Below are 24,241 nucleotides of genomic sequence, written 5' to 3' on the forward strand. Positions count from 1 at the left end.
GACAGGGTTTCTCTGTATAGCTCTGGCTGTCCTGGAACTCACTTTGTAGACCAGGCTGGCCTCAAACTCAGAAATCCGCCTGCCTCTGCCTCCCGAGTACTGGGATTAAAGGTGTGCACCACCACCCGGCTAAAGATTTATTTATTTTATTTATATGAGTGCACTGTAGCTGTCTTCGGACACTCCAGAAGAGGGCGTTGGATCCCATTACAGATGGCTGTGAGCTACCATGTGGTTGCTGGGAATTGAACTCAGGACCTCTGGAAGAGCAGTCAGTGGTGCTCTCAACCGCTGAACCATCTCTCCAGCCCAAGCCTTTAAATTGTAAACAAGTTACTGCATCAGTTTAGGAGTTAGAGTTGGGTATACTTTGGTATATTATAGAAAGGCCATTTGTTCAAGCCTTTCTGTAAAATTAAAGAAAAGTGCTCTTAGCAGCCTGTGTATAAGTGATGAAAGACATGTGCAGTCAAGATACAAGATTAGGGGGACAGGGCTCAGTCAGAAGGAGCACTTGGCATACTACCTGAAATCAGATCCACGCACTCATGGAAAAGCTCAGCATGGCCTCTCGAGCCCAGTGACCTGGAGTTCTGGAGACAGGAGGATTGTTAGGATGTGCTTGGTACCGGCGTAGATGAAAAATGGTGAGCTCTAGTTTCTTTGTGAGACCCTCTCAAGAGAACAAGCAAAGGGTGATAGAGTGTGACTGGCTTCCTCTGTCCACCAAGCACATGTGTACCTGTTCATACCATGTGCTTACACACTGCACACACAGAGGAAGAGGAAGGCACCAAGGCTCGAGGTGTGCTGCAGTGGCAGAAGGCTCCTCTAGCATGCCCAGTGTCTCATTTCCAGCACTGAAAAAGAACTTGTCTGGACCGGGTTGGTGGTGGTCCATGCCATCAATCCCAGCACTTGTTAGGAAGAGGCAGGTAGAGCTCCGAGTTTGAGGCCAGCCTGGTCTAGGGTGCAAGTTTCAGGACAGCCAAGGCTACACAGAGAAACCTGGTCTCCAAAACAAAGCAAAAGTTTGTCTATGGGGCTGGAAATATGGCTCAGTGATTAAGAGCACTGGCTGCTTTTCCAGAGCACCTGGGTTTGGGTCCTAGCATCCACACGTAACTCAAAGCCACCTCTAATCACAGCTCCAAGGGATCTGAAGCCACTGGCCTCTCCAGGCACCTAAGGGTAGGTGGTGTCCATAAACCCATGCAGGTGCACACACATACATGTAAATTAAAAAAAAAAAAAAAAAGAATAAATCTGAAAAAAAGAAAAGAATTGTTTCAGATAAGGACATTAGTATACAACCAATAGTCCCAAAACGGGAGAATAAGGCAGGGAGATTACAGAGGTCCAGGCGTTTGAATCCCTCGTGGGACATATAGTAAAGCAAAGTCTTGAATGAAAACTGAGGTACCATGCCTTCTCTCCCTCTCTGTCCACCTTTCCCTCCCACTCCCCTTCACTCACTCAGTCACTCTCTCCCTCTTCCATCCTCTGTCCTCTCTCTTCCCCCACCATATGAAAAATAGTAACATTGAGATGTTACACAGTTTTGGGACTGCCCTCTGAATTTAATTAGTTTACTTTTTAGATAGGGTCTCATTTTGTACTCCTGACTAGCCTGGTACTTGATAAGTGTACCAGGTCTACCTGCCTCTGCCTCCCTACTACTGAGATTAAAGGTGCTGATTTATTTTGTGTGTGTGGTGCACGCACACACGTGTGCGTGCATATGTGCAGGTGAGTGCAAATACTCCAGGAAGCTGGAGAAGTTAGAGCCCTGGAATTAGAGTTAGCAGTGGCTGTGGGCCACCCTATGTGGTTGGGGTAAGAGCAGTGCATGTTTTGACTACTGAGACATGTCTTCAGCTGTCTTTGAATCTCTGGCCCAATGCTGTAGGGTGGTGGTGGTGGTTTTGAACATTGTGCCATTCATTTCTTTGCAGGTCATTGAGGCTGAGCTTCGTTCTACCAAGTGCTGGGAGCTGACGACCGAGGGTGAGGAGATTGCCCGGGAGGGCAGCCATGAGGCCCGTGTGTTTAGAAGCATCCCTCTCGAGGGCCTGGTGCAGAGTGAGCTCATGGTAGGGCCGGGCTGGGGTCCAGGGAGGGGATGGGGTGGGGTGCAAGTGGCCCTGGAATAGAGCACTCATCACAGTTCCACTTCTCTAGCACCTGCCCAGCGGCAAGGTAGGCTTCAGCAAGGCCATGTCCAACAAATGGATCCGAGTGGACAAGAGTGCCGCTGACGGGCCCCGTGTGTTCCGAGTGGTGAGTCCTGCAGGGAGATGGCCCCGCAGGCTGGAGGCAAAGGCGAGTGGGACAGACACCAGCCCTCATTTCCTTGTCCTGTGGCAGGTGGACAGTATAGAGGATGAAGTGCAGAAGCGGTTGCAGCTGGTCCAGGCAGGCCAGGCTGAGAAGCTGGCTGAAAAGGAACGGAATGAGCTCCGGAAGAGGAAGCTGCTGACGGAAGTGTAAGTGGCTGCTGCAGCTAGGCCCTTTTACCTGTGTGCGTGAGGAAGAAGGGAGAGAGCCGCCTAGCCCATACCCAGTGGCTGCTATTGTCAGTCTTCACCAAAACCCCTTTACACAGGATTTGTTACTGTGCTTCTTGTTTGGTTTCTTGGTTTTGAGGGTTTTTCTATGTAGTCCTGGCTAGCCTAATGTAGTTCATGTATTCAACATGTAGTTTAGGCTATCCACAAATTTGCAGAGATCTTCATGCCTCTGCCTCACTAGTGCTGGGATTAGAGACTAGAACCACTACACCCAGCCTTACCCAGGGTTTTTGAGTGTGTGTGTTGGGCTCAGGCAGCCCTTCTGCCTTTGCTCTTGCTGCACCTGCTGCTAAGCAATGACTTTCTGTTACCTTCCAGCCAGTCAGCCAATGAAATTCCTGCTCATATGTCACTCAAGTGAGGCCATACTGAGGCAGACTACGTGTAGCTGAGATGGGTGCTTGTGAGTTCTAGGCCAGCCTGGACTATAGAGTGAAGCCTGTCTCATAAAAACATTTAAGAGATGGGGATGTGAGCCAGGCAGTGGTGGTGCATGCCTTTAATCCCAGCACTTGGGAGGCAGAGGCAAGCAGTTCTCTGAGTTCGAGGCCAGCCTGGTCTACAAAGTGTGTTCCAAGACAGCCAGGACTGCACAGAGAAACCCTGTCTCGAAAAAACAAAAAACAAAACCAAAAACAAACAAAAAGAAATGGGGATGTGGGAAAGTCTAGGCTCTGCAACTTGTTAGCTATGTAACTGTGGCCAACTTACCTGGCTTTTCCCAGCTAAGCTTCTTTACTTATAAAATACCTTCTCAGGCTGGAGAGATGTCTCAGCGGTTAAAGGCTAGCCTCACAACCAAAAAATAAAATACCTTCTCATAGGGTTGTGGAATAACAGATCCTGACCCAAAATAAACCCTCAATACTTTGCTGATATCATGTCCTACTTGAATGGACTTTGGTACAAATGTTCTCACTGTTTATAGAACAAATAATTGTATGAACAGGTAGAAGGGTAGTGGCCAGATAAGAAAGTTTCAAATGACGGTATCAAGAAGACAATAAATATTGCAGAATGAAGGAGGAAAGATCAGGAGTTCAAGGCCAGCCTGGACTATATAAAACACCTATTCAAAAAAAAAAAAAAAAAAAAAAAAAAAAAGCCGGGCATGGTGGCGCATGCCTTTAATCCCAGCACTTGGGAGGCCGAAGCAGGTGGATTTCTGAGTTCGAGGCCAGCCTGGTCTACAAAGTGAGTTCCAGGACAGCTGGGCTTTACAGAGGAAACCCTGTCTCGAAAAACCAAAGGGAAAAAAAAAAAAAGACAAAAATGAAGGCCAGAAAAATAGCTCAGTGGCTAAAGGTATTGTCACCAGGCTGCTAACTTGAATTCCATCCCTAGTTTCCACATGGCAGAAGGAAAGAACTTATCCTTGAAGTTGTTTTCTGACCTCCACATATGAGCTGCACATGTACACACCTGCACACACACAAACAGACAAATGAATGTGATAATGGCTCTTAAAGTACTTTTTAATTTTTTTTTTTATTATTATTATGTGTAAGTACACTGTAGCTGTCTTCAGACACACCAGAAGAGGGCGTCAGATCTCATTACGGATGGTTGTGAGCCACCATGTGGTTGCTGGGATTTGAACTCTGGACCTTCGGAAGAGCAGTCGGGTGCTCTTACCCACTGAGCCATCTCACCAGCCCCCTTAAAGTACTTTTTAAAAGCTGGGGCGGTGGAGAGATGTCTCAGTGGTTCAGAGCTCTTGCTGTTCCTAACCACTATGTTAGGCTCCTGGTGCCCATGTTGGACAGCTCAAAACTGTCTGCCACTTTAGCTCTAATGCCTGTGTTAGGAATAGCTGATCTGATACCTTCTTCTGGCCCCTGTAGGCACCCACACACACACGTTACACGTTCACACAAACATACAGACATGGGCAATATACATAAATAAAAACAAAACTGGCGGTATGGCTCAGTTTTGTAAGATTCTTGCCTGGTATGCCCAAGGCCCTGGGCTTGATCTCTACCACCAGAGAGAGAAAAAGCAGCTGGGCATGGTCATTACCCTTAAATCGCAGCACAGGAAGAAGCAGAGACAGGTGGATCTGTGAGTTTAAGGCTAATCTGGTCTACAAAGGAGTTGCAAGTCAGCCAGGGCTCCATGGCGACTTACTGTCAAAAAACAAAAAAACAACAAAAAAAAACCCCAATGCAGATAAAGACACTTTGTCTTTAATGCCTAAAGCTTCCAGTGTCAGCATTTACTATGTAACCTGACCCTCTCTAGAGAAAACCAAAAACAAAGTACGGCAGGTTCCAGGATGTAGCTTAGTTGATTGCTGTGCACTGAGTCCTGAGTTTGCTCCTTAGCACCACATAATCCTGGTGTGATGTACGCCTGTAATTACGGCATATAGAAGGCAGAAGAGAAGCAGGAGAATCAGTTCAAGGTCATGCTTGAATATAAAGCAAATTCCAGGTCAGTGTGGCATATGTGAAATCCTATTTATTTATTTATTTATTATATGTAAGTACACTGTAGCTGTCTTCAGACACTCCAGAAGAGGGAGTCAGACCTCATTACGGATGGTTGTGAGCCACCATGTAGTTGCTGGGATTTGAACTCCAGACCTTTGGAAGAGCAGTCGGGTGCTCTTACCCACTGAGCCATCTCACCAGCCCTTTTTTTTTTAATATTTATTTATTTATTATATGTAAATACACTGTAGCTGTCTTCAGACACTCCAGAAGAGGGCATCAGATTTCGTTATGGATGGTTGTGAGCCACCATGTGGTTGCTGGGATTTGAACTCAGGACCTTAGGAAGAGCAGTCAGTGCTCTTACCCGCTGAGCCATCTCACCGAGCCACACGTGAAATCTTTTAAAACATCAACAACAACCTAAAACCAGAGTGATTTCATAGTTGGTTCTGGGATTAGCATCCAATGGCTCTCGAGATGACATTAATGTCTCTTCTCTTCCTGTGTTCACAGGATCCTGAAAACCTACTGGGTGAGCAAGGGCAGGGCCTTCAGCACAAGCGTGTCTAAGCAGGAGGCAGAGCTGAGCCCAGAGATGATCTCCAGGTAGGGAGAGGGGAGGTGAGAGGGTGTCAGGGGGGGTCGGGCAGCTCTCCTCACGCCTTTACACACTGAATCTCCCCATAGTGGCTCCTGGAGGGACCGACCTTTCAAACCCTACAACTTCTCTGCCCGTGGTGTGCTCCCAGATAGTGGCCACCTACACCCCTTGCTCAAGGTCCGCTCCCAGTTCCGGCAAATCTTCTTGGAGATGGGGTGAGCACAGGACCTGGAGTGGGGGTTGGAAGCTACCAGACACAGGGCAGCAGGGCAGTCAGTCATGTCTCCTGCAGGTTCACTGAGATGCCTACGGACAATTTCATTGAGAGCTCCTTCTGGAACTTTGATGCACTCTTTCAGCCTCAGCAGCACCCAGCACGTGACCAACATGATACTTTCTTCCTGCGAGGTGGGTAGCCCGGGAGCCTGGCCAATGTGGTAGCAGAAGTCTCAAGTCTGGATAAAGCTTTAGGGAAGGGATATATCGTATTTCATAAACTGAGATCTGACCTCCCTGTGGCCAGCTGGTCCCATCCTCCACTGTGATCTCTCCCCACAGTTCCTAGGCTCTGCTTTCTGAACTTGCCAGACCTGCCCTGAGGGCTCTGTCAGTTTAGGCCAACCACTCAGAGTTCTTTTGTTTTGTTTTTATAGAGAAAAAGGGTTTTGCTGTGTGGCCTTGACTAGTCTAGAGCTCATGTAGACCAAGCTGGCCTTGGACTCACAAGGATTTCCCTGCCCTACCAAGGCTAGGCTTAAAGGTATATGTCACAATGCATATAACGGTATGCATTTTTATTTCATTTTATTCAGAATTCTACTGGCTGCCCTGAAACTCATTATGTAGACCAGACTGGCCTTAGACTCACAAAGATCCACTGTCTTCTGCCTGCCTAGTGTTTTGTACTATAGGCATGGGCCACCATGCCTAGCATGTCCCAGGGTTTTACTATAGGCATGGGCCACCACACCAGCATTTCCCAGGGTTTTGTTTTGTTTTTTTCCCCTGGGGACAGGGTTTCTCAGTAGCCCTGGCTGTCCTGAAACTCCCTGTAGACAAGGCTGACCTGGAAATTAGAGATTCACCCGCCTCTGTCTCTGCCTCCTGAGTGCTGGGATAAAAGGTCATCACTGCTTGGCCTCATGTCCAAGATTTTTAATGCCACCTAAGGGCTGGAGTGTGGCATATTGGAACCTGGATTTTATCTGTCCTTAGCATAAATAAGTAAGTAATCAAACTCCACCCTGGCTCTGTCCCTTCCCCCCTCACTATCATGTAAGCCCTCCAGCGTTTACTTGAGGCCAGAATCCTTTTCACTAAACTGAAGCACGTATGTGGCCTAGTTGAGTTCCCAGCACCATATTTGATGCTCACAACAGCCTTTAACTCCAGCTCCAAGGAATCTGCCATCTGGGCTAAGGCACACAAGCTCATGTGCATACAGCCAACCACACACAGATAAGGTATACACACAATTGAAAAATAAAAATAACCCATTAAATAGAAGCTCATTTTTCTTGGTTCTGGACATGCCCATCACTTCCACTTTTTTTTTTTAAAGATTTATTTATTGTTATATGTAGGTACACTGTAGATGTCTTCAGACACACCAGAAGAGGGCATCGGATCTCATTGTGGATGGTTGTGAGCCACCATGTGGTTTCTGGGATTTGAACTCAGGACCTTTGGAAGAGCAGTCAGTGCTCTTACCCGCTGAGCCATCTCACCAGCCCCATCACTTCCACTTTTAACTTGGTTGTTTTTTTAGTTGGATTCCCCCACTGTAGCCCAGGCTGGCCTTGAACTCATGTCCTTCAGCTTTGGAAGTGCTAAGACCATCTTCCCTCATTACTTTGGGTTGTTTTAAGACAGGGTCCCACTCTGTAGCCTAGGCTGGCCTACAAGTTACTATGTAGCCACGATGTGGAATCCAGGATCTCCTGCATGTTGGCAAGTTTTCTGTCCCCAAGTTCTCTGTCCCTCGTCACAGGCCAGCCCCTATTTCACTGTCCTTGATCTCTCTGAAATGAATGACTTCTCAGACTGGTTGTCTTCTCGTCTCTGAAGCAAGCAGATGAGCTTCATAAGTGCCCGTGTCAATGTAGCAGCAATGGTGTTACTGTTGTCATGGTACCCAAAGCTCACCTGCTCCGTTGTTCTGAATCTTCCAACTATACACTGTGGTACTGTTGGCCCTCATTTACCACTAAAGAAACTGAGGCACAGAAAGAACATCATTTGTGTAATGCTATACAGCTGTTACATGCAAAAGAGTTACAGGAACCAAAACTATGTTGTTAACATTCCCAAAAAGTTCACATTTGAGGTGGATATGGTTGGTGGCTCTTTCCTGTCAGGACTACACTGGAGGCTGAGGGGAAAATTGTAAGTTCAAAAAAAAAAAAAAAAAAAAAAAAAAAAAAAAAAAATGTATTTCTGTTTTTTTTATTTGCTTCTGGGGGTGCATGTTAGTGGATGAACACTTGCCAAACCTGAGGAAGGCCCTGGGTTCCAGGAAACNTTCCTGTCAGGACTACACTGGAGGCTGAGGGGAAAAAAGTAAAAAAAAAAAAAAAAAAAAAAAAAAAAAAAAAAAAAAAAAACGAAGAACTGTTTTGCTCATTTGCTTCTGGGGGTGCATGTTAGTGGATGAACACTTGCCAAACCTGAGGAAGGCCCTGGGTTCCAGGAAACACTGGGGAAAAGTCACATACTTCGAGGCCTCCCTGAAGATCCTCCTGAATGCTAAGATGGCTGTTACCCACTGAGTCATAGCTTTGAGTAGGACAGAATTTCCTTGCCCCAGGGAGATCCATTTCCTGAGTAGATAGTTCCTGAAGAATCTATATAGTGGGACAAGGGGTTAAAAATCACTGGAGATAGCCAGGCAGTGGTGACACACACCTTTAATCCCAGCACTTGGGAGGCAGAGGCAGGCAGATTTCTAGTTTGAGGCCAGCCTGGTCTACAGAGTGAGTTCCAGGACAGCCAGGGCTATACAGAGAAACCCTGTCTTGAAAAACCAAAAAAAAAAAAAAAAACCATCCCACTGGAGATACTAATGTGTGCCTCCAGGGCTAGGGGAGGTTGGAAGCATGTGTTGCTTGAGTCTTAAACAAGGTTGGGTTGTGGTAACATATACCTTTTATCACAGCATTTGGGAGGCAGAGGCAGATGGCTCTCTGAGTTCAAGGCCAGTCTGGTATGCATAGTGAGCTACAGTCAGATCAAGTCTCAAGAAAAAAACAAAAGAAGTAAGGGAAGAGGACTATATGACATAGCTAGAGATGGAGGCCAGCGTAAAGGGCCTGAGGCTGAAATGTCAGCTGGTGGCCCTGTGATTACAGGTCATGATCACATAGGAATGAGAGGAGACCAGAGCAGGAGGTAATATGTCAGAGCCAGAGGGAAACTTGGGCTTTCACACAGTGAAGAGGAAAGCAAGGGGAAGGGGGTTCTGGATGAAGAGGAAAAGGTCAGCTACTGAGGAGAGCCAGGTGACCCTGAATGCTGGGGCACAGGAGCTCCTATGGAGCCATACTGGGCATGCAGTGACTCTGACCACAAGACTCTGTCTTGCCTAGACCCAGCTGAGGCCCTGCAGCTTCCAATGGACTATGTCCAGCGTGTGAAACGGACCCACTCCCAGGGTGGCTACGGCTCACAGGGGTGAGGCAGAAGCAGGACTCTGGCTGGAGAGGGGCGGGAGGCTGGGGTTCCAGGACCACAGGGCAGACTTCCTGCTTTCCTTCCTGAAGCTACAAGTATACCTGGAAGCTGGAAGAGGCCCGGAAAAACCTGCTTCGCACACACACCACAGCAGCCAGCGCCCGCGCCCTCTACCGGTTAGCCCAGAAGGTACAGCTTGGCCTGGGCAGGTGGGTGGCTGGTACTGTCCTGTAGACCTTCTGACCCATGCCAGGGCCAGGCCTGGCCTGGCCATCATTCCTCCTCCTCAGAAGCCGTTTACACCAGCCAAGTACTTCTCTATTGATCGTGTGTTTCGGAATGAGACGCTGGACGCCACACACCTGGCAGAGTTCCACCAGATTGAGGGTGTAATAGCAGACCATGGTCTCACCCTAGGCCACCTCATGGGTGTGCTGAGGGAGTTCTTCACCAAGCTGGGTGAGCAGTCGAGCCAGCACAAGCAGGCAGTGTTTGGGGGCCTGGGAGGGTGACACTGAGGTCATCAGCCTGCCCTGCCAACCCCTACAGGAATCACGCAGTTGCGCTTCAAACCAGCCTACAACCCCTACACAGAGCCCAGCATGGAAGTGTTCAGCTACCACCAAGGTCAGGGATGGGGAACTCAGTACAGAGGGAGGTCTAAGGGACCTCACACTTGCCTGGGTCACCCTCTTTGCCAGTCTCCTACCCTATCTTTCCATTCTCTGTGCAGTATCATCTACATGCCTCCCTTTGTCCTCACAGGTCTAAAGAAGTGGGTTGAAGTTGGCAACTCTGGGGTCTTCCGCCCTGAGATGCTCCTGCCTATGGGGCTCCCTGAGAATGTGTCTGTCATTGCTTGGGGTCTCTCCCTGGAACGGTGAGTGCCTAGTTGGAACTTAGGATGACTCCACGGAGTCATTCCATTGTCATTCTTCTGACAAGTCTGTAGTAGGAATGCCAAGTTTTGTGCCTGGCCCTGAGCTGTGAACACTGTGGCATGCTTCCCCGATACCATGCACCATGGATCCTAGTGGAAGTGGAAGGGTGACTAGCATGGCCAATAAGGAGACTGAGAAGGCCAGATGTGAATGGACAGGGAGTGCTATAGAGAGGACAGAGTAAGACTTAGATGAGGAAGGCTTCATGGAAGCTGAGGAGCAGTGAAGGCATCGGGCAGGGTGTACCAGGCACAGCCAGTACTCGGGCTCTGAGGCTAGATTAAGCATGAACAAGGGGAGAATGGGAGGTAAGACTGGGCCAGTGGTACAGCATGTTCACCGTGGGGGAACACTTTGGCATTCATTCTGAGAAAGATGGGAGGGAGTCTCTGAGAAGCAGAAAACAGCCTGATCTGACTCAGTGTTAAACCCTGTTCCTTCCACTCTCAGCCCAACAATGATCAAATATGGCATCAATAACATCCGAGAACTGGTGGGCCACAAGGTGAACCTGCAGATGGTATACGACAGCCCTGTGTGCCGACTGGATATTGAGCCCAGGTCCTCAAAGACACAGGAGGCTGCATGATATAGGCTGTCCCAGAGATCCCTGTCCAGTCCCTGTGCATCCCTTGGCAGTGACCTACTATTTATGAGGCCTCTGTGAGGCCAGCTCACTCCCCCTGCCTCTCCCACCCCGGGGGCAGGGTTCTAAGTATGGGGAGTTCTTATGCTGGCTTTTAATGGTGTGTGTAGTTTGCTTGTAAGGGTGGGTTTGGGCCCTGCAGGTCAGCTGTTTTAATAAAGTGGGCACATTCCCTCGTTTGGTGCCTTTTGTTAGGACTCTGTTGTCATTCATTTCATTAGGTGACTTGTGGGTGCTGTCTCACTCCCAGTTCATGTGGTGCTTGGTGGGGAGAAAACTGGGAGATGGTTCCTGGTATGCAGTTTAGGAGTCAGGGCTTAGACCGTCCATGATCTGTGATCCCGTCCATGATCTGTGATCCTAAGAGGTCGCGGTCATCCCAAGCCAGGTCCATACTCCATTGAGCATTTATTTGTGTTTGTGTGTGTGTGTGTTCAGGTACGTATGGGAAACAATTTTCAGTGCCATCCTTAGGAACACTGTCCATGTCCTTTGAGACAGGAACTGTCATTGACCTGGGGCCTGGGTGCCTGACAAGCTCCAGGGACCTGGCCTCCAACTCTAAGATTATAGATGCACATCCCTCATCTTTAACGTGTATTCTTTTATTGAACTCATGCAGCAAGCACTTTGCTGACAGAGCCACCCTGCAGCCCCTAGCACTTACTGATCAGTAACTGGTGCCAAGCCCTCTTTTGAGGCTTGGAACAGAAATAGCATAAAAATCCAGGGTTCCTAAGATGACTGGGAGCAAGGATGAGGAGCTACTCTTCATTCCCCCAAAGAATCCAGTCTCCCAACAGCTGTGGCGGGGCAGTCATGAGTCTGAGGCCACCCTGGGCCAGATACTTAGACTGTTAAAACAAAACCCTATGAGCTCTGAGGAATAAGCTCATGAAGCTTTGCGGGTCTGCATTTTAACTTGCTTTTCTGGGGGGCTGACTTCAGATGAGCTTTGGCTCTTGGGTGTTTAGGTGGTGTTTTGTATTGTTTTGTTTTGCTTTTTAATTTATTTTTATGTGTATAGTTATTTTGTCTGCATGTCTTTTTTTCTTTCTTTTTTTAAAGATTTATATATGTGAGTACACTGTAGCTACCTTCAGACACAGACATACCAGAAGAGGGCATTGGATCCCATTACAGATGGTTGTGAGCCACCATGTGGTTGCTGGGGATTAATTGAACTCAGGACTTCTGGAAGAGCAGTCAGTGCCCTTAACCACTGAGCTATCTCTCCAGCCCCGCATGTCTTGTTTTCTTAATTTTTTGGATTTAAATTATTTTTTTGTATATGAGTGATATGTATGCCTGGTGCCCATGGAGGTGGTGAGCTCTCATGTTGGTGCTGGGAATTAAACAAGAACAAGTGCTCTTAACTACTGAGCTAACTCCAGCCCAGTGTATGTCTTTGTACACATGAGAGTCTGTTGCCAGAAGAGGGCGTTAGCTCTAGAACTGGAGCTATGGACTGTTGTGAGCCAACACGTGGGTGCTAAGAACCAAACCTAGGTTTCCTGGAAAGCAGCATTCACTTGCAGCTGCTGAGCCGTTTCTTCAGCCCCAGATTTACAGAGTGTCCTGGCATTTGTGTGGAGGTCAGGGTACAGCTTTCTCCTTCCTCCATGGGTTCTAGGGCTGGTACTCAGTAGTTTTTATTTACAGAACCACCTTGCTGGCTTTAAGTCTGGCCCTTTTGAGAGTGTCCCGTAGTAAAAGTTTTTTTTTTTTTTTTTTTTTCCTTCAAGACTGGGTATCTCTGAGTAGCCCTGGCTGTCCTGGAACTCACTCTGTAGACCAGACTGGCCTTAGATTCGCCTGTCTCTGCTGGGATTAAAGAGTGTACCACCACTACCCAGTAGCACATTTTAAAATTACTTAATTTGGGTTTTGTTAAAAAATACTAATGTCGTGGTTGGAGCTCAGCCACTAAGAGAGCACCAACTGCTCTACCAGAGGTCCTCAGTTCAACTCCCAGCAACCACATGGTGGCTCACAGCCATCTGTAATGGGATCTGATGCCCTCTTCTGGTGTGCCTAAAGACAGTGACAGTGTACTCACATACATATACATATACTAATGTCAGGACTGGTGAGATAGCTTTGCAGTTAACAGCACTGGCTCCTCCTCCAGAGGTTCTGAGTTCAATTTCTAGGAACCACATAATGGCTGGCAACTATCTATAAGGGGATCTGATTCCGTCTTCTGGCATGCAGGTATACATGCAAACAGCACTCATACATTTAAAAAAAAAATTAAAAAAATACTAATGACCCTCTACAGCCCCCACCCCACCCCCAAAAAAGATAGGGTATAGCCACGCTAGCCTGAAATTTAAGGTTCTTTGTGTGTGTGGAGGGGGTTCAAGACAGGGTTTCTCTGTATAGCCCTGGCTGTCCCGGAACTCACTCAGTAGACCAGGCTGGCCCAAACTCAGAAATCTGCCTCCTGAGTAAATTTAAGGTTTTTATGCCTCAGTCTCCCAAGTATTGGGATTATATAGGTTTATGTCACCCACATTTTTTCCAGACAGGGTTTCTCTCTGTAGCCCTAGCTGTCCTGAAACTCACTCTGTAGACCAGGCTGGCCTCAGATGGGCCTGGTTTTGCCTCCTGACCACTGGGATTAAAGCCGTGCACCACCATCACCCAGCAACACTTAGTTTGTTGCCTCCTATAAATAAATTTATGATCTGCCAGTTATTTTTGCAACATTTACAACAGTTTTAGTTTTTAATCACTACAGTAATAAAAGGAAATGTATTTTAGGAGTGCCAGTTTTTCAGCTGGGTTTGGTGGTACACCTCTCCCCCTTGAATCAGCACTCGATGGGGCAAAGGCTGGCTGATCTCTGAGTTCGAGGCTAGCCTGGTCTATAGAGCTTCCAGGACAGCCAGGGCTACAGAGAAACCCTGGCCAGAGAGAGACAGAAAGCAAGCAGAGGGAACCCTGAGTAGGTAGAGTCCAGCCTGAATGTATATCTTAATCTGGGCACAGGAGTCCAAGACCAATTGACCCCTGGGAAACCTGCCTAATCAATTACCTATATGAACCAGGCTCAGAAGGAACGGCAATTCTCTCCCTAGAGTTCCAGAATGTTGGCTTCCAGATAATCAACCAGTGCAAAGGCTAGCAGATCTGGCTTCCTCTCGTGGAGTTTGCAGGCTAGGATTGCTCACCCACAGATTCTTCCTACCAAGACTAGCTGTGCTGTATTTAATAAATAGCTGAGGGTCCAGGTTGCAGCCATAGCGTTAGAGAAGCCCACTGGATCCCAGTTTCACTGTGTGTCCTTCATTCCCTCACATAGCATTTCAGGCCCCAAGCTGCTAGGGATGTAGCATCAAAAACAGAAAGGGTTAGGAAAATGGCTCAGAGGTTAAGTACTGGTTTGTCCTGCAGAGGACCAAGTCTAATTTTAAGCACCCGTATGGTGGCTCACAATTGTAATTCCAGCCTCAGGGGACCTGAACCTCTTTTCTGGCCACTATGGGCACTATGCACACACATAGTATAGAAATAAATATATGCAGTCAAAATACCCACACCCGTAAAAATGTGTATTAAAAAAACACTTAAACACAAGAGATCCCTCCAGATGGCTCAGTGGGTACAGGTGCTTGCCTAGTCTGATGACCTGAGTTCCATCTCCATGACCCACAAGGTGGAAGGAGATAGTGGACTCGTTCAGGCTGTCCTCTGACTTCCACACTCCCGGAGTGGATGGCACATAGGCATGCACAAAATAGGTCAAACATAAAACAAAAATAAAACTCAGCTCATCGATGAAGAGCAGTAGGGAACAGGAATTCGATTTTCAACACCCATGCCAGGAGGCTTATAACTAGGGGATCTGATGCCCTCTTCTGGCCTTAGCTGGAAGGTGCCCAAAAGTAGTTTAAATCATATATAACATGTAAATAAAACTTAAAAATGAAGGTTGTTCCTAGGTGGTGCCTGCCTTCAATTCCAAGGCAGAGAGGCAAGCTGATCTCTGAGAGTTCTAGGTCAGCCTGGTTTACAGAGTCCTAGGCTGGGACATAGTGGAACCCTGTTCCAAAAGAATTTGATCCGGGCACTAGTGGCGCATACTTTTGAACCCAGCACTCTAGACGCAGAGGCAGGAGAGTGTGAGTTTGAGGCCAGTGTGATGTACAGAGCTAGTTCTAGGACAGTCAGGGAAACACAGAGAAACCCTATCTTAAAAAGATACCGTCTCCGCACAAACTGTAGCTCGAAGGGGCAGAACTCTAACGCAATGTGAATTCCTCAAACTCTGAGGGCCACAGGTGACCCCGAGTCCCGCACCTGCGCATTATGAGCTCAGACGCCCACTGGTCCATACAACACAAATCCGTCTGTCACCGCGCGCAGCACCAGCATAGCCCAAAAGGCAGAGCCAGTTCGGAGGGCCTTCGAGTTCGCCGCCTGTGGGGGGGCGGGGCCGGGCCAGGGCGCGTTTCATTCAGCACGTGCCCGGGGCGTGGCGTGCGGGGGGCGTGGCGTGCGCAGAGGGCGCTGAGGCGGGAAAAGACGGAATGGAGCGCCGCGGAGTGAGTGAGGTGCGGTTTCCCGTGTGCGGACGGAGGGCGACGGGCGACGGTCGGGGCTTAGGGCCGCGGGGAACGGAGACTTCCTCCACACATTCGCACCCGGGCCCTGTTCCCCGCGGTTGGAGCCGCCTCTTGCCGGGAGACGCGAGGTTTCCTGACTAACGAGACGGTGGGGCCTGGTGGACGAGGCCGTGAGGAGGTGCGGTGCGCTTCAGGAGCTGGGCGAAGACAGCGCACGGGGTAGACCAGGCCGGGCCTCGAACCCGCAGCGGTTGCCTGCCTCCGCCTCCCGAGGCTGAGGAGGGGTTCGAGGCGTGTGCCACACTCGGCCTCCTTTTAACTATTCCCGCGGGAAGGTGTTAGCGCGCCCCCCATTGCGGCCCCGAGGGTCCTGACCCCCGGGCCTCCCGGCTAGCGCGTCCCTTTTGAGCTTCCCCACCCCGCCTCTCAGAGCAGGCTGCGCTCGCTCGCAGGTGGCCGTGCCTCCCGTGGAGTTAAAGGACCAGGAGCCGCCGGCGATTGTGGAGAGCGGAGAGCATCCGCAGAGTGAGAACCACGAGGAGACGCCCGGCTCAGTGGCCCCGAGGTGAGGAGTGACAGGCCCAGCTCCCCTTCCGGGACCCGGGGCCCCGCCTTGGTCACGTAGGTCATTCCACGAGGTCTGCCCGGGCCTTGGTCCACGGGTGATTTAACACCTTCCAGGTTGGTGTTTTATGAAGCCGCAGCGGACAAGTGGAGCACCGTAGCGGGCCTGCTTAGGTGTCCTGATGAGGATAGCCATGAGACAGACCTCATATAGAGGAAGTTTACTGGCGAGAAGGGAGAGGTGGAGGAAAACAGAGAGCGAGAGCGAAAGAGGGAGGAAATGGAAAGATGAAGAGAGAGAAAAGAGAGGGAGAGGGAGGGAAGATGGAGAGAGAGGAGGGGAGGGGAGGGGAGACAGACACAGGAGCCAAATAGTCCTTACCTGTGAGCCAGGTTCTTACCTGGCTGTTGCTAGGTAACTCTTGGGCGGAGCCTACAGGAAATGCTAACAACAGGTGCCCACAGTGGTTCTGGCTACTGGCAGTCTCCTTTTGATATCCACAAGGTTTAATTTCAGGATGCATAGCATCCTCGTGTTTAGACTCATATTCTCTTGGTTTTTGTTTTTGTTTTGCTTTGTTTTGTTTTGTTTTGTTTTGAGACAGGGTTTCCTCTCTGTGGCTCTGGCTGTCCTGGAACTCACTATGTAGACCAGGCTGGCCTCGAACTCAGAAACCCGCCTGCTTCTGCCTCCCGAGTGCTGGGATTAAAGGTGTGCGCCACTGCTGCCCGGCTAGTTTCTCAATTCTTTTGTGGATTTATGTGTGTGTGTTTTATTTAAGACATCAACAGAAAAGGGGTGAAAAAAAGCTGGGCATAGTGGCACGTGCCTTTTATTTATGCACTACAGAGGCTGAGAGGAAGGCAGGGCTCTGAGCTCAAGGCCAGCCTGGTCTACAAAGTAAGTTCCAAGGCAGCCAGGCAGCCAGGGCTACACTAAGAAACACTGTCTTGAAAAACCAAAACCAAAAAAATAAGACATCAACAGCCAGGCTTGGTGGCATAAACCTTTGATCCCAGCATGGTGAGTGAGGCACTCAAAAGACACCAAAATCAAAGTCACTTAGATTTTCTCCAATATTCTAATTTTGTGATTTTTCATTTATTGTTTAGATATGTGATCCACTCTGCATTTTCTCCTTTGTTTGCTCTCTTGTTTTTTTGCTGTATAGAGGATGGAACCCAGCGTGCTATGTATGCGTGGTAGATGAGCACCCTGTCACTGAATGTACATTCTCAGTTGCTGAAACCGCATGTGTTTGGATTTGACCTTGACTGGTCTGACAAAGGAATAAAGAAAGGACAGGCACCTGTACAAAAAACCACACGGGATTGAGTGGGCCATGTGCCCTGCTGGAGGCACACCAGCCGCAGTCCTGAAACTTGGTTCATTTATAATTGGTTTTTTAGCCAATTTAAGCCTGAGATAGCAGGCTTATTGTATACAGTTGAATGAGGAAGCAGGTTTAGCTAATTTCAGTAGGAAGTCTCTGTCGGGGAGCAGTCTCAGGCTGTAAATATTCAGGAGGAAAAGAAGTGGTCCATACATTTTATACACACTGTCAACATCTGAACACATACCACGGGAAGGCTTTGCCATTCCCAGGAATCTGAAGCATTGAAGTTCTTGAAATGGTTGTGTTCATGTCAACAAGGTACAGTCACTCAGGACTTATTTCATCAGAGTCTTGTATCAGTTCAGACTGTCCAAGAACTCAAGGTCCTTCTGCATCAGCCTCCCAAGTGCTAAGATTATAGATAGGCATGTGCCATGCTGCTTATCAGAAACCTTCTGAGTATCATGGTTTAGATTTGGGGGATTATTTATTTATTTAATAGGCAAAGCCTCATGTAACCCTGGTGTCCTAGAACTCACTATGCAGACCAGGTTGGTCTTGAATGCAGAGATCAGCCTGCCTCTTCCTCCTCAGTGCTGAGATTAAAGGTATATACTACCCGGTCCTGGATTTTGGAATTTAGAATTAAGGATGCTCATTCTGTGACATGCCATGCAACTCACCTTTAGAAGTGTGTGATTTAATAGCTTTTAGTATATTCACAGAGCCATACAAACATCACTATCGAACTTCAGAATCTTTTCTCATTCCAGAAAAAGATGTCATGCCTCCTAGCTGTAACTCCTAGTCCTTGCTTCTTCCTCATACCCTGTATCCATTAATCTACTTTGTTTCCATACATTTGTCTATTCTGGGTATTTCATGTGCATGTAGTCATATGTCATGTGCGCTTTTTTTTGGTTTTTGGTTTTTCGAGACAGGATTTTTCTGTATAGCACTGGTTCTCTTGGAACTCACTGTAGATCTGACCTCGGACTCAGCTGCCTCCCGAGTGCTGGGATTAAAGGCAGGTGCCACCATTGCCAGGCCTCGCATGTGCTTCTTTGTGTCTAGCTTTCTTCACTTGTTATGCCATTTATACCATAGCCTTTGTCAGAACTTAAGTCTTTTTTGTAGCTAGACTTTCATATTATAAATCTATCATATTTTGTTATCAACAGACAAATTGACATTTGACTATTATATGTAACAGTGCTATGAACATCCATATGCAAGTTTTTGTGGGGATGTAGCATATGTTGTCTCCTGTATATTCAAGTTGCCCAGTCTACATGACATATTTAGCACGGTTCTTTTCTTCCGTCTTTACCTGGGTTCCTGGGATTGAATTCAGGTCTTCAGGCTTGCATAGGAGTACCTTTTACCTATATGGCCATCTCGCTGGCCCAGTGTTGGGCTTTGTTTTTGTTTATTCTTATAAAATAGTTTCTCATGTAGTCCAGGCTAGCCTTGAACTTGATACATAGCTGAAATTGTCCTAAGTTAATGCTGCTGCTTACACCTCCCGGGTTCTGGGATTGCGGGTGTGTACCACCACTCCAGGCTTGCATCAGGTATCGTATAAGTCATTAGATATGATAGAAGTCTACAGAAGGGTATGTATAGGTTCTGTGCAAATGTTACACCATTTTACAGAAGGTGTATAGATGATGAGTATCCACAGATTTAGGTATCTTAATAGGCTCTAGAAGAAAGGAGATTATACTTAGTGGGAACTGCTGGGCCAGAGATGTGACATACTTATTAGGTTCTTGTTAAAAACCTAATAAAAAAAAAAGGCTACTGGCTAGGTATGGTGCACAGCTCTAATCTCAGCACTTGGGACAAAGAGGCAAGCAAGATCTCTGTGGGTTCAAGGCTGGTTGATATGGTAAGTTATGGGGCAGCTGATACTATATAGACTGTCTCAAAAAAAAAAAAAAAAAAGGGCTGGGCGTGGTGGCGCACATTTAATCCCAGCACTCGGGAGGCAGAGGCAGGCAGATTTCTGAGTTGGAGGCCAGCCTGGTCTACAGAGTGAGTTCCAGGACAGCCAGGGCTATACAGAGAAACTCTGTCTCGAAAAAAATAAAACAAAACAAAAAAAGCAATAAAAAAGAAACAAAGGCTCTGGCTATGTAGAGAGTGTTTTGAAGTGAGTGTAAAGAGAGATGGATTAAGTTGGGCTTCTGAATGGGGTGCCATTTAGTAAGACAGATTGGGAAAAGGCCCATAGGGGAAATGGCAGAAAGGAGAGTATCCCCATCCATTATATACTAGAGCTGGCTCCTGCTGGCAAGAGCTGGTTCTTTTGTTTGTTTTGTTTTGTTCTTTGAGACAGGGTTTCTCTGTGTATCCCTGTCAGTTCTGGAACTCATGCTGTAGACCAGGTTAACCTTAAACTCAATAGATTCTTCTACCGTTGCCTCCTGAGTGCTGTGGTTAAAGGTGTGTGTCACCACTGCCTGGCTCAAGCGCTGATTCTATATATTCCTTCCTAAGTTGGCAAGTTTATGTTAGAAGCTTTATATTGCTATAGTGGGAATATATGCACATTGGCACTTGACAAACTATAAATCATGGCTGGCTTTCCCCATCCCTCAGAAGGCCAGTAATAAGTAGCTCAGTGCTTACCAGGACACCTCTGCTTTCTGCTTGTTGTGGTTTCTCACAGGTGCAGGCTTCTAGGGCAGAGGTAAGAGTGTAAGTTCCACTTTACAACCTCCCTCACCACCTTAAAGTGGTGTGATACAAGGGACTATTAGGATGCTGTTATGACAGTTGTAGACTGAATGAATGAGCTTACTTGAGGCCAGAGTAAAAGGCTCCAGAGAAGATCAGATTCCCCCACTTCACTCCCATTTCTCAGTAGGAAAACAGACTGAAGGGCTTTCTACACCTGTGCTATTAGAGACAAGAAAATTGGCAGATATGAATGAAACATTCATTTGATAAATGTTCTGCAAACATTAGCATGCTTAGACCAGAATCTCTGTGGTGAAGAGAAACAGGCAAAGAAAGCATTTACAGACTTGAAAGATTTTTTTACCAGAGCCAAAAACCAGATGGTTGAAAATCATCACAGGGACCAGTTAGCGGATCCAGCAGCCAGCACTCGGGAGCATGATTGAAATATTAACACATTGCTGAAGGGGAGGTGGGTGAGGAACGAACTCATCACCATCCACTCCAATCTTCCCCCTGTCTGGCACAACTTCAGCAAAACATCACTTTGCCTGAGTGCCAGATTCTGTGGGTCCCTCTCCTGGGCATGCCCCCTGAGATGGTCATAAGTAGCTGGTAGCTTATTTACTTGTGTTATCTGTGAGTGGCCATGGAAGGAAGGCCCCATCAGTGAGTAGCTCTGGCCCATATGACTGCCAATCATAGCTTTACCTGGAGTGAACAGATGGTCTCTTTGCTTAGACCCATTTCCTGGGCCCCCTGCCAACTTAGGCCCTGCTTGGGAACTCTTCTAATTCTTGGAACTGATCAGGGGCTTCTTAGAAGGACAGACATAATAGATGGGTGCATTGATATGCTTACAGGCCTCACATCCCAAGCCCCACTCAGGCCAAGCACACTAGGCAACTGTTAATGTGCTCTCTTCCATTACCTGGCCTCAGTCCAGGGTTCTGCCACAGAAGTCAGCCCAGGAACTGAAGAAGCCTGCAGAGAGGACACCGCACATTTTGTTTATTAAAGCTAATTGGTGAGTGCAGACCCAGGGAACCCAATGATTCATTAGCATCTTGATTAATATGCAGCTGCTGAGTATTAAGAAAAATGAAATGGCAAAGCTAAAATCCACAAAAGATGGGTTTGCAAAAATAAAAAAGCTCCCAGTAGACATCTGATGCCAAATTCAAGTGATTTTTTTTCTCACTATTTTTTTTTTTTAAAGATTTATTTATTTATTATATTTAAGTACACTGTAGCTGTCTTCAGACACTCCAGAAGAGGGCGCCAGATCTCGTTGCGGATGGTTGTGAGCCACCATGTGGTTGCTGGGATTTGAACTCTGGACCTTCGGAAGAGCAGTCGGGTGCTCCTACCCACTGAGCCATCTCACCAGCCCCCTTTCTCACTATTTCTGTAGTTGCCATTAAAAAATCTGTCCTCTCATCTCTTGAGCACTGAAGGAGAACATCTTGGAGCCATTAGAAGTTAAGTCAGGTTGCAAAGAAATACACAAAAAGAAATACCTGGTGCCGGGCAGCACTTGGGAGGCAGAGGCAGAGGCAGGTGGGTTTCTGAGTTCAAGGCCAGCTTGGTCTACAGAGTGAGTTCCAGGACAGCCAGGGCTACACACAGAAACCCTGTCTTGAAAATAAAAGAAAGAAAGACAGACAGACAGACAGACCTGGGAAGATTGAGCCTAATTTCTTTTTCTTTTTTTTTTTTTTTTTTTTTTTTTTTTTTTTTTTTCGAGACAGGGGTTCTCTGTAAAGCCCCGGCTATCCTGGAACTCACTTTGTAGACCAGGCTGGCCTTGAACTCAGAAATCCGCCTGCCTCTGCCTCCCAAGTGCTGGGATTAAAGGCGTGCGCCACCACGTCCGGCACCTAATTTCAAAATCCTAAACTTTGGTCCGGGAGAGTTGAGACAAGGCAAGCTGGGTGCAAAAAAGGCATGAGAGCAGAGATCCTAGAGTAGCTTGTCAGCAGAACACTTATAGCACAGAGGGAAGCCTTTGAGGGGCTGGACAGTACAGAAGAGAATTGCCATCTCTACCTGAGCACATGCACACCAAAAGCATAAAGTAAGGCAGAGTCATGACCAAAAAGAGGAGGGGAGAGGCAGAAAGGGAAAGGGAAAGTGGTTCTGGATAAAGGCTGATGGATTTGGGGAAATTTTTTTGTTGAAGGACCAGATTGCTGGGGTAGAAGGTATGGCTCAGTGGTAGAGCAGTTATCTTGTATGTACAGAGCCTGGGGCCCACCCCTGCCTTGAAAACTAAACAGACTGGAAAGGGTTCAGGCCAGGCCCTGGAAAGTCTTGTCTGCTGTACAAGGAATTTAGTTTTGACCCTGTGGCACCATTTTTTTTTTTTCTTTTTTGGTTTTTTGAGGGGGAGAGGTCTTTCTTAGACTATCACACAGGATTAGGAGATCAGATTTTGGGTTGGAAGGTCACAGGGGTCCAGGTGAGAACTGAGAGATGTACAAAGAATAATAGAGTGTGGGGGGAAAATTTGAAAGGTAGAAACTGGAAGATTCAAGCCAGGATATGAAGGGCCAGAGAAGCTGACTGCTAAGTTTCTAGTGCAGGGATCAGGTGGTTTTATGTATCATTTACTAAGAGGAGGGAGGATGGGATCTTATGTAGGGGGAAGAAGAAAGATGGTAATTGGTATGCAAAAGTGGAGCTTGAATGCTTTTGGGATAGTCTTGCTGAGAGCTCTAGAAAAAGACACCTTGTTGAAAGATTTGAAGAAGGTCATGGAATGGGAATACATTTTGGGTCAAAGTATGAATGGTAGTGAAAGCCCTCAAGAATCATAATTTTGTGTTTGTTTTGAGGCAGAATCTCTACATATAACAGCTTACCCTCGAACTAGGCGAGATCTGCCTACCTTTCTTCCAAGTGTGGGATTAAATTTCCATCACAGCCAGTTTAAGAGTCACTAAATTTTTGGGAGGCAGAGGCAGGTGGATTTCTAAGTTCAAGGCCAGCCTGGTCTACAGAGTGAGTTCCAGGACAGCCAGGGCTACACAGAGAAACCCTGTCTCGAAAAACAAAACAAAAGAAAAAAACAAACAAAAAACCAAAACAAAAAAAAGTCACTAAATTTATTTATTCAGGCAGTGGTGGTGAGTGCCTTTGATCCCAGCACTTGGAAGTCAGAGGGAGGCAGATCTCTGAGTTCCAGGGCAGAAGGTATACACATTGAAACCCTGTCTCAAAGGAAAAAAAGGATCATTAATTTATTGGCTGCACATTTATTGCTTCTCCCACACAGAGATGGGGAAGATGACTTCTACAAGGTCCCAGCCCTCCTGGAATCTAGACTTGGCTAGGGCATAGACAAAGACAATGACACTGTAATTGATGTGTGTACTAAGACTGCCAGGAGCACTTTCTAGAACATGTCTCAACATTTCTAGTGCTGTGACCCTTTAATGTAGTTTCTTGTGTTATGGTGGCCCCAAACCATAAAATTATTTTTGTTACTACTTCATAACTGTAGCTTTGCTACTGTTATGAATTGTAGTGTAAATATCTGTGTTTTATGATGGTCTTAGGCAATACCTGTGAAAGGGTTGTTTGACCCCTAAAGGGGTGGTAACCCACAGGTTGAGAAATGATGTTCTAGAGGATTCAGGACTTAGGTGGGAAAGACACTGCCCTGGCACCCCACACTACAGGAATGCCCTTGGAAAACTGTAGCCTGAACTGTGGAAGGGCCTGAAGGCATAGGTGGGAACAATAGGAGTTAGAAGACAACAGAGTCGGTGATATGCTCATGGGGGCAAGGTACTTGCCTCTTGAGTTTGGTGACTTGAGTTTGATACCTAGAATCCACATGGTAAAGAAAGAAAGGAAGGAAGGAAGGAAGGAAGGAAGGAAGGAAAGGAAGGAAGGAAGGAAGGAAGGAAGGAAGGAAGGAAGGAAGGAAGGAAAGAAAGAAAGAAAGAAAGAAAGAAAGAAAGAAAGAAAGAAAGAAAGAAAGAGAAAGAAAGAGAAAGAAAAGAAAAGAAAGAGAATGGATGGATTCAAGCAGGTCAGGAACCTGGAAACAGGAACTGAAACAGAGGTTATGGGGAACACTGCTTGTTCTCCATGTTTTGTTTTGTTTTTTTTTTCGAGACAGGGTTTCTCTGTGTAGCCTTGGCTGTCCTGGAACTCACTCTGTAGACCAGGCTGGCCTCGAACTCAGAAATCCACCTGCCTCTGCCTCCCA

At 47.3% G+C, this 24,241-nt stretch overlaps 2 protein-coding genes across 4 annotated transcripts in view; both read left to right on the forward strand.

Annotated features, from left to right (window-relative positions):
* The window catches only part of Farsa (phenylalanyl-tRNA synthetase subunit alpha), a 13,143-nt gene extending 2,081 nt beyond the window's left edge, over positions 1–11,062 (forward strand). The window contains exons 2-13 of the mRNA XM_021169532.1: positions 1,956–2,093; positions 2,182–2,280; positions 2,368–2,486; positions 5,522–5,614; positions 5,696–5,824; positions 5,902–6,017; positions 9,194–9,278; positions 9,368–9,467; positions 9,569–9,737; positions 9,828–9,905; positions 10,044–10,158; positions 10,670–11,062. Of these exons, the coding sequence (XP_021025191.1) occupies positions 1,956–2,093; positions 2,182–2,280; positions 2,368–2,486; positions 5,522–5,614; positions 5,696–5,824; positions 5,902–6,017; positions 9,194–9,278; positions 9,368–9,467; positions 9,569–9,737; positions 9,828–9,905; positions 10,044–10,158; positions 10,670–10,808 (1,380 nt within the window). The 3' untranslated portion in view covers positions 10,809–11,062. The remainder of the gene's footprint in view (positions 1–1,955; positions 2,094–2,181; positions 2,281–2,367; positions 2,487–5,521; positions 5,615–5,695; positions 5,825–5,901; positions 6,018–9,193; positions 9,279–9,367; positions 9,468–9,568; positions 9,738–9,827; positions 9,906–10,043; positions 10,159–10,669) is intronic.
* Positions 11,063–15,289: 4,227 nt separating this feature from the next.
* The window catches only part of Syce2 (synaptonemal complex central element protein 2), a 15,588-nt gene continuing 6,636 nt past the window's right edge, over positions 15,290–24,241 (forward strand). Inside the window, exons 1-2 of one of the 3 annotated variants that reach the window (XM_021169500.2) lie at positions 15,290–15,424; positions 15,867–16,001. Coding sequence is in view for 1 of the 3 variants with exons in the window: in XM_021169499.2 (XP_021025158.1) it covers positions 15,401–15,424; positions 15,889–16,001 (137 nt within the window). In the remaining 2 variants the exon portion in view is untranslated. The remainder of the gene's footprint in view (positions 15,425–15,866; positions 16,002–24,241) is intronic. The other 2 variants (XM_021169499.2, XM_021169501.1) reach the window with 2 other exon arrangements.

Source organism: Mus caroli, chromosome 8, assembly GCF_900094665.2.
Source record: "Mus caroli chromosome 8, CAROLI_EIJ_v1.1, whole genome shotgun sequence".
In the NCBI taxonomy this organism is placed as follows: Eukaryota; Metazoa; Chordata; class Mammalia; order Rodentia; family Muridae; genus Mus; species Mus caroli.